The sequence below is a fragment of the Psammomys obesus genome, unplaced genomic scaffold (genome assembly GCF_907164565.1).
Source record: "Psammomys obesus unplaced genomic scaffold, mPsaObe1.curated_primary_1811, whole genome shotgun sequence".
In the NCBI taxonomy this organism is placed as follows: domain Eukaryota; kingdom Metazoa; phylum Chordata; class Mammalia; order Rodentia; family Muridae; genus Psammomys; species Psammomys obesus.
In genome coordinates, this window is record NW_026596415.1 from 4,363,136 (window position 1) to 4,373,416 (window position 10,281).

The 10,281-nt window shown below is 49.0% G+C and overlaps 1 protein-coding gene across 1 annotated transcript in view; it reads left to right on the top strand.

The window, feature by feature from the left end:
• Emp2 (epithelial membrane protein 2) overlaps positions 1-10,281 on the top strand; it is a 32,776-nt gene that overhangs the window by 15,452 nt on the left and 7,043 nt on the right. The window contains exon 2 of the mRNA XM_055597683.1: positions 6,740-6,904. Coding sequence (XP_055453658.1) covers positions 6,827-6,904 — 78 coding nt within the window. The 5' untranslated portion in view covers positions 6,740-6,826. The remainder of the gene's footprint in view (positions 1-6,739; positions 6,905-10,281) is intronic.

Consider the following 10,281-nt stretch of genomic DNA (forward strand, 5'->3'; position numbering starts at 1 on the left):
CACACACACACACACACACACACACACACACACACACACACACACACGGACAGATAAATATAGCATCTCACAGCTCAGGACCAAGCATTCAGAGCATGGGCTTGTGAGAGCCATTTTAATTAAATCAATTAACACTACTTTCTAATGGGGACACGGTCACTTGCTCATTCTATCTCCCAAGTGCTGGGACTCCAAGGGTGTCACTCCATTCAGTTATGAAGTGGGGGGGGAAGGGGGACTTTGTGCATGCTAAGAAGCATTCTAGCAGCTGGGCTGTGGCCCCGGCACCACTTCTAATTTTCTGCAAATGTTAGCCTTTTCCCTTTGTGAACGTGAGGCATTCTGGTCTGTCACTTATTATTTTTTTTTTTTAGATTATAATTTGATTAGAATATCTTCTGTTTCCTTTTCTTTCTCTAACTCTCCCGTATACCCCTCCCTGCTCTCCTTCAAACTCACTGCCTCTTTTTTTTCACTGTTATTGCATGAATGTATCTATATACATATATATTCTTAAAATATAACCTATTCTGCTCATATAATTTTACTTGTATGTATGTTTTCATTCTTGTAACGTTTTTGTCTGCTTGGATATCAGGGTTGTGCTGGCCTCACACACTGACTAGTGGGTAAGGAGTGTTGTTGACCCCTCTTTGGCTTCCTGGGGTGTGGGTTATTCCTCTTTAATGTTTGGCTGCCAGGGCCTGGAACTTTCTCCCTGTGGCTGCCTCACAGTCCTGCTAAGCTTCTGCCAGTGGGAGGTTCAGCTCCTGGTGGGCTCCTGTTCCCCTTGCATGGGCACATCTAGGCATCCTTGGGCATTCTCTGGTTCTGCCTGTCACACTGTCACCTCAGAGACAAAGCTGGGCATTACTTGTTTCACCTGGGGCCTACCTACCACCACACATGTTGCCCAGCCACATCTGTTTATTTATATACCCTGGGGCTTCCTGGGCCCCATAACTCCCAGGATGCACAGAACCCACTGTACTAAGGTAGAGACTGAGGTAGAGACATAGCAGGTGCTCAGTCAGTGTTCACTTAATGAACATGGCTCCTTTGGGGGAGTCTGGTATACTCTTGGCAATAGGCATTGGCTGCCCTGTGGTGTCATGGTTATTATGCCACTGGGTTGGAAGATTTACTGGGGTGCAGACAAGTCATTCATTCTGTGTGACTTCCGCACTGGGGCTCTGCCAAATTCCAGGGTCCCGCCTTTGGCCATTTCCGGACAGAGCCAAGTGCTGGCCTTTAGCCCAGGAGCCCCAGCGTGAATCCCGAGCATGAAGCTGGGCCTCCCAGGGTCCATGGGCTTCTACTGTTCCCAAGACATCCCAGAAGCCTCGACATCCTCTTCTGGCTGGTGTCAGACACCAAGACAGGAAGCTGTGTGGATCTCTCGTCTTCCTGAAAACAGCGGCCAGAGCCATGTTCACTGGCACACTAAGGGGGTGGGAGAGGGCTGGGCTCGGGGCAGCCTGGGGTGGAGCACCAGCTCCAGGCTGGGTACCAGATTTCCTGAGTGTGGCCCAGCATCTCCTTGATTCCCTCTTCCCCATGCTAGACCAGTACCTGGGGAGGAAGACTGTGGGTGGAGCTCTGGCTAGAGCACTGCCTGGATTTCATCAAGTAGGTCTGCCTTGGAAGGCTCCACACCTTCAGCCTGCCCTTGTGTCTGTCCTTTTGGGAACGGACCTCCCCAGGCCTCAGCATCAGTTAGAGGAAGGTGTGGCAGAATGGAGCTGGACGGACAGAGCAGCCGTCCAAATAGCAGGACCTCCCTGGACTCTGCATGTTCCTCTACATGGATGCCTCCTGTGCCAAAGCCACTTCTTCTTGGCAAAAGTTGAAGTCCTGGGCTCCTGCCCAGGGGATTATGTGAATGAAGGACAGGAGAGGACCCCAGGTTGCCTGTAGGCCAGCCCCTCCCATCAATAGAACCCTGCTAGCAGTACCCCATTATTCTTGGCAAGGTGAGTGTGGTGTCTGGGATGGGATGGCCTGTGAGCTGGCAGCCCTTCTGTGCTTTCCTTCATCCCTGAATATGTGAAGAAGCAGGGGAAGGAAGGACAGAAAAAGGCCTGGGTTCAGAATTGGACAACCAGCGTTGGGTCCTGCTCTGTAGCCTTCAGAAGCCTCAGTTTGTCATCTGTGAAATGGGGATAATGAGCCCTTGCTCAGCTAGCTTCATGAGGCTTGACATCAAGACACGATGCGCAAACAAAACTCCACCCTTCATCACAGTGCACCTGGTTTTCATGTAGGGTGGCCCCTTGGGGCAACCATCTCCCGGGATCTGCTCTAGCTCCTACAGATCCTGGAGTTCTAACTGCCCACAGTGGGATTTGCTGGTCTTCCCTGAAGAATGCCATGTGTGGCTGGCTCAGCCTGGGCAGCAGCAGCTGCCGAGGTTGCACATGGCCAGGAGCCCAGGAAGACAGAGCCAGGAGAGGGACAGGGAGAGTGGAAATGCACTCTGTGAGGGAGCGGAACATGTATGTGGGACTCTACAACCAAGGCTCTGGGGTTGTTATTGTTTTTTAATGTTGGGAAAACAAAGAAAGAAGCATTGAAAATAAGAGGGACAGGGACAGAGCGAGAAGGGAGTGGCTTTGGGGGTGGGGGAAAGGCAGAATGTTGATGACCAGGCAGTGATGACTGTTATCTACAGAGACACTTAGTAGATGGGGGGGGGGGGACGGGGGTGGCAAGGGAACACCCTTCTGTAAGCAAGAAGTTAATAAGGGTGTGTGATCAGGGGGAGGAACCTTGAGAGCAGCAGGCATGAAGCAGACCTGCCTCAGCACAGTGGAGGGAGAGAACCCACTCCTGAAAGTAGTCTCTGGTCAGCATATGTGCACCCCAACACACTAAACAAATGTAACATCAAACAAAGCAGTTAGCAGGCTGTCAAGATGGCTCAGCGGATAAAGGTGATTCCCTCAGGTCCTGAGTTCAAGCCCCAGGACCCACATGGAGGAGAGAGAAAAAGAACTGGCTCCCACAGTTCTCCTCTGATCACCACAGGCATGCTGCAGCATGCACATGCCCTCAGTCACACGTTAAATAAATAAATAAATGTAGTAAGCATTTTAAAACAAAGTTAATACGGGGGCTGAGGAGACATCTCAGCTTCTAAAGTGCCTTGCAAGCATGAGGATCGGAGTTCAGATTCCCAGAACACATGTGAAAACCAGTCAGGAGCTGTAATCCCAGTGTTTAACAGTTTTTCTTCCCTCCCCTCCCATCCTGTCCCCTTCCTTCCTCTTCCCTCCTGTCCCTTTCCCTTCTCATCCCTCCCCTTCCCTTCTCCTTTCTCCTTTCTTTTTTTCCTCCATGTTTCTGCTCCCCTCTCCTTTTCTTTTTCGAGGACAGGCTTTTCTGTAATCCAAGCTGGCCTCAGACTATGTAGCCAAAGCTGGTTTTGAGTTCCTGGTCCTTCCACCGCCCCAGGAACTCAAAGTTTAACAGCTAATTTCTTCAATTGATTGCTTTAAAACCTGAATGGGTTTGTTTGAAAGGAGGCTGTGCATTGCTACTATGAATGGCATTATGAGAGGGAAAGAATCTTAAAAAAACACAGCAAACTAAAAGATGCTATTAAATTCCAGTTACAAGCTGTGTAGGGTAGGAATGGGGAGGGGCAATAGAATAAGGTTAATAGCCAGCTGTGTCTTTTTCCATGGAGTATTTAGAAAGGTTAGAATGGGCACTATGTGGGGAATTAGTCCTATCTAATGCCCCTCCCCCACATACACACCAAAAATAATAAATAGAGAAACCGGCTCTAATCTAAATATCAGACTTTTGAGAAGTAGGTTAAAGCTTACTTTTTTTTTTCTTTTTTTTCTTTTTTTTTTTTGAGTTTTTGGGTTTGTATGTTTACATCATGTGAGCAGGACACTGACGAACACCATCTCCGTCCTGGAGTTTTGACCTGGTGCACAGGCCTGGGCATCTGACGGTGCTGTGGCATTGAGCCTGGCTGGTGAACTTCTATTGGAAGGTCAGAAGTGCAGTTATTTGGAGGCAGCGTGTGGTGGCACTGGGCGTGACGCAGCCTCAACAAAGGGGAATTTGTCCCTGAGAAAGGAATTGGAGGAATCTCTGAGTTGGTGAACTAGCTGCTTCAAGCTGCCTGGACCTCCCTGAATGTGTTCTGTGGCTGCACAGCTCCTGGCTCATGTGATGAGTTCTCATCTTGGAGACTAGCCCTATGTGAGCCCATGAGCTGCAGCCAGTCCCAGAGGAAATAATGGAGGAACAGTAAGCATGTCAGGGGGGAGAGCTGGCAGAGATGGGCGGAGGGTGTGTGTCCACCAGAGGGGGCAGCAGGATAGTTGGTACCAGAAAAGTTCAGTCTTGGACAATTCCATTTCATACCTGTGCACGCTCAAACTACTGAGGTGAAAGTTTCAGGAGAGCTGGGTCCTTGCTTTATCTCAGAAGGTCTCCATGTCCATGTCATAATGCGGAAAGTACAAAGCCAAATGGAGAAGCCAGACAAGAGCTCACAAACTGTCCCATTATCTAGTGTCCACAGCAGGCCAGTCCAGAGACAGGGCTGAGGGGAAGGATGACTGCGTAATGGGTAATGGTAATGTTAGCGATGCTAGGCACTGGGTAGTGATAATGGGTATGTAGTGTTTAAACATAATGCCACCAGGGGCAAATTTTATTCAATCATATTTACCTCCAATAAAGCATCTTTTCTGAAAATAATTGTGTGTCATGCATATGTGTGCATCTTCCTGGGGACCACTTGCCAGTATGTGTACACTCATTGACCAGAAGTCATTGTCAGGCACTTTCCCTATCAGTCTCCATCTTGTTTTCAAGACAGGATCTTCACGAACCTGGAATTCACCATTTTGGCTAGACTGGCTGACCAGAATGCAAGGATCTGGCCATCTCCTCCTCACTACATGGGGTAGGGGTGGGGAGTTAATAGCACACTTTGAAATACCCAAGTTTTTATGTGGGTCTGGACTCAAGTCCTCAGGCTTGTGCGGCTTCCTGGCCTATAGACGACTCTTGGAATGTTCCCTTTTCCTTCTTAGCTTGCCTTTCTCTCTCCTGTTCTTGTTTTCTCTGTGTCTCTCTCTGTCTCTATGTCATATCTCTTATTCTCTATTGGTCTCTCTCTCTCTGTCACACACACACACACACACACACACACACACACACACACGAGTACTCGGCTCAAACCTCAAGATCTGGCACATCTAGGCCAGCACTCTGTCACTGAGCTAGACCTCCACCCCTAGATGGCTTTGTCATTACAAAGGAAAAGTAGGTGAATGCTGCGGACCATAACCAGCTGACCAGCTGGCCCCACCAACCATGGGACAGACTGACACTGTGTCTGCTAGTGGGATATACTGAAGCCATACCCCTTAGTAGCACTTCCACTAAGAGCCTGCACTGAATCATGGGTGTGATCACAGTCTTAGCTATTTTGATGAGCTCTAGAATCACTAGGAGACAGGCCTCTGGCCAGGCCTGTGGGGATTATCTTGACTAGGTTAACTGAAGAGGGAAGACACATCTACTCTGGTGGCATCATTCCCTGGATGGATCCTTTGCTGCACAAAAAGGAAGTGAGCTGAGCACAGGCATCCGTCCTCTGTTTCCCTGCTCACACACGGCAAGCCTTCAGCACCCTAGAGCAGGCCCATCTTTCTTCAGTGTGGTATAATGCTTAGATTTCACAGGGCAGTTGTGTCCTGTTCTCTATTATTCATATTGTCCTATCAGAGTTTTTAATTACCCAGAAATCTCAGGGGCTGAACATCCAGTCCTGTCAATCATAATCTCAGTTCAAGGTATAAGGCTTCAATGTTACCTAGCCGCACTGCCCCACCTTAAAGTGTAAGGGATTCTGGGAAGTGTTGTCTTCCTGTAGGACCAGAGAAGAGAGTGAAATCAAACCTGTCTGCCATACATCATATGTATATTTCAGGAGTGTTCAAATGTGTATATAAGCTGAACTCAGAGGCATATACATTTAGTCTAAGAACCTGGGAGGCAGAGGCAGGTGGCTCTCTGTGAGTTTCAGGCTAGCTTGGTCTACATAGCGAGTACCAGGCCAGCCAGTACTACACACTGAGACCCTGTCTCAAAATAAAAAAGTACAAAAACAAAACAAAGCAAAATCTACATGTGTTCATGTATGATGTGTGGTATGTGTGGACATACATGCCACAGCACACATGTGGAGGCCAGAGGACAACGTGGTGGAGTCGGTTCTCTCTGTCCACCTGTAAGTAGGTTCTAGGGATTGAACTCAGGTCATCAGGCTTCCATTTTGTTGATGTGATAAGTGTTTGTAGATCCATGTGCCCGGGCTCTGTTGCTTCTGAAACGGGGCTCATGTAAGTCAGGCCAGCCTGTTGGGCTCACCGTGTTGCTTAGGACTTGGGATTATAATTCTTCTTCCTCCATTGCCCAAGTGCTGGGATTACAGGCATGTTTATATTTAAGTAGTGGTGGGGAATCTAACCTAGGGCCTCATGCATGCTATGCAAAAGTTCTACAAGCTGAGCTACTGTCCCAGCTCTGAATTAGAGAGAGATTCTAATTGTTCACCATCCTGGTGCTCTACCTAGATCCAGCACTGCAGAGCCCTCCAGACTTTGGTACGGTGAAGTCTCCAGGCAAGAAGGTGGGAAGAGCGGTCCCAAAGTTTCAGAGATCCTGCTAAAAGTTGTTGATTTGAGTTTTGTCTTGTTGTTGACAGGTTGGATTTGTCTCTTCCATCTTCTCTGGCTCCTCATCCCTCTCTGGACTTCGAAGTTGCCCCCTCGGCTTTCCCTGCCCTGTGAACATGTTGGTGATTCTGGCCTTCATCATCGTCTTCCACATCGTCTCTGCGGCGCTGTTGTTCATTTCCACCATTGACAATGTACGTACCTATTCCTGTCAGCCACCAAGAGTCATGTGGGGACCATAGATTAGGGGGGATGTGACCGTGATCTGGTCGGTCCTGTCTGCTAAGGCATCTTTCCATCCCAGGCCTCGGGGCTCTCATCCTGGCCATGGGACTTTGGGAATGTCCTGTGCTTGGGTTTGAGTGAGGTCCTGTGAGACAGAGTTAGTTGATATGATGCTCACCTCCCAGAAGCCCCTGCAGGCGAGTTGAGCTCTCCTGCGGTTCTCAGCCTCTGCACTATTATCATTTGGAGGTAGATAATTCTCCTGAATATTCTCCTGAATTCTACTGAATATTTTTTATTCTTTAAATATATTTATTTCATTTTATGTATATGGGTATTTTGCCTGCATGCTTTTGTGTACACTACCTGTACATGCCTGGTACCCCAAGAAGTCAGAAAAGGGCCTTGCTCCCCTGAAACTGGAGTTACAGATGGTTGTGAGCCACCATGTGAGTGTTGGGAACCAAACCTGACTCCTCTCACATGTCCTTAACCACTGAGCCATCTGTCTAGCTTCTATTTTTACTTTTTAAATTAGAATACAAAGTAAGTTCTTTAAAGCTTTGATTGTTCTACTTCAGACAAGGAGTTAAATATTAAAATACATGAGGAACTATAAAACTTACACACACAGTTAATAAATAGCTCAACAAACTGAACAGACAGTTTTCAAACCAAATACATGTAGCAAATAGAGAATTTTTAAAGCGTTCAACATCCTCAGCCATCAGGGTAATGCAAATGAAAGGGACTGTGAGATTCCGTGTCACCTCTGTCACAGTGATGCTCATCAGAACAAATGACAACCTTCTGTTCAATGGCGTAGCTGCTGCGAAGCCTGTGCCCCACCTACACCCGTGCAGACACCCCCACCAGGAAAGACACGAAAGTAAGAAGGAAACTGTTGGAAAGAAGAGGGGGTTCTGTGGGAGAGGAAGGAGGATGAGTGACGGTGCTAGGGAGAGAGGACGAGAGTGCCAAAACACACCGTCTACGTGTGTGAAGTCCTCGAGGGAGTTTTAGAAAACAAACAACAAAACCTCCCAAGATTCTGAGGTGAGGAAGGAGTGTGATAGGCTACGTGTGAGGCAGACGTAGAGGTGTGCTTGTGGGTGTGGGGGTAGTTACAGGCGGGGCAGGGCTGTGTCTGGTGTGTGGGGTGTACGTGTCTGTCTTTGTGTGTCTGACTGGTGTGTGTCTGTCTGGTGTGTGTGTGTTGTCTGTCTGGTGTATGTGTCTGGTGTGTGTGTGTTTATCTGGTGTGTGTGTGTATGGTGTGTGTGGTGTGTGTGTCTGTGTCTGGTGTATGTGTATGTGTGTGGTGTATGTCTGGTGTGTTTGTGTGTTTATCTGGTGTGTGTGTGTGTGTATGGTGTGTGAGGTGTGTGGTGTGTGTATCTGTGTATGGTGTTTCTGTGTCTGGTGTATGTATATGTGTGTCTGGTGTGTTCGTGTGTAAGATTTAGACTGGCTGATGTGAGCTGAGTGGTCTGACAGCAGCTGTCTCACACTGGAGAGGTCCAGAGCTCGGAGCTGCTAGCCCCAAGGCCGATGCCTCACAGCCTGAGTCTGGCACTGAGGTTTGCAGGCCGTGGGGGTGGATAGCCAAAGACACTCTATTCATGTGAGCAAAGGGGGGTGGCAGCCACAGACATGATCACCCAGGAAGAACAGGGCTTGTACACACACACTCATGAATGTACTTGAACACTGGAGCACACACACATAAACACATGTGCAGACCACATAGCAGACACATGCATGCACTTGCACACACACACACACACACACACACACACACACACACACACACACTCATGTGTACCACACACACCATACATACCAAACACAGACAGGCATACACACACACGCCCACACAAAAACACACAGGCACACACATACCACACACACATACCACACACACGTGCACATACACAAATGCACGTGCGCACACACACACACCACACAAATACCTCATACAGTAGATACACACACCAGACACATACAGCAGACACACACACACAGCAGACACACATACACCTACTACACACATACCACACACACCAGACACATACACACATGCACACACACACCAGACATATACACATATGCACACACACAGCACACACGTATACAAACTACACTGCTTCCTCCCACTTCCTCCCCTAGGCCACCGGCTCACTGGGTGGACAGCGCTGTCTGTATTCAGGGCGAGTCTCATTTTCTCCTGTTACTCTCCCATGTCGGCCCCCTTTAGAAACACCCTCACAGACACACAGGTCATCTCGTTGTCTTTGTGGACAGCCACGGTCACACATCCCAAAGTGCATATGGCTCCCAGGCAGCCTGCACATCCACCTCCCAATGAGTCCTAACAGTGCAACGTTGTTACTCTTGACACTGACCCCTGGGCAGCACTCAGCCCCCTGTGTGCTCTATCTTGGGGATCTTGGAGGTGGGGGCTCACTGCTGGTTCTCAGGGGCTGACCTACATCAGTCCTGGCCTGGCAGGAGCCTGCACCGCTGTGACAGGTAGAGCCAGGACTGGATGATCTCAGAGGCTCCCGGTTAGACTCCGCCAGGGGGTCTGAGCAGTCGGCCTTCCAGAGGGTCTTGCTGCGCTGCTGAGTGGCAGTGTGGCCACGAAGATGTGTGAAGCCACCAAGGAAAGGGCCCTCAATGTGAAAACAAACAAACCAACGGTACCAAAGTTTCTTCGAGAGTTCTTGTTCTTTTGTGTCCAGCAGCTAGTCCTCTGGATCCCAAAGAGGTCCATGCTGAGTGAAAGGCTTAGGCAGGCTCTGGGCAGGTGTGTGCTCCCAACCCAGGTGTTTACATTAGGAGGACACTAACAGAAAGAACGGGTAGAGGTGGCCACCCGTGAGTCAGCCCTGTTCAGCGTGCACTTGAAATTTGTCTTGCAGTTGTGGCTGGATGTGAGGTGGGAGCCCAGGGACGTTTGTGGGCCCAGTGTGAGGGCAGGGGGTGGCCAGCCTTTCAGGCACGGGCCATGGTGCATGTATGGAGGTTTCCTTCCACCATGTGGATCCTGGGATTAAATTCAGGTCATCGGGCTCAGCAGCAAGGGCAGGGCCTTTCCTCACTCCTGAGCCATCTCACCAGCCCGTTGAAATTTCACCCTTTGTTGAAATTAATTTTTAGGTTAACATATAGAGTAATGTGTTTAATCATGGTATCTTCACACATGTGTGACATTATACTTTGTTGTCATTGTTCCCCTTCCCCTACTGCCCTTCCTGGCCACCCCCTCTCCAGCTGGAACCTTTTTCATCCCAGTTACACACACACACACACACACACACACACACACACACACACACACACA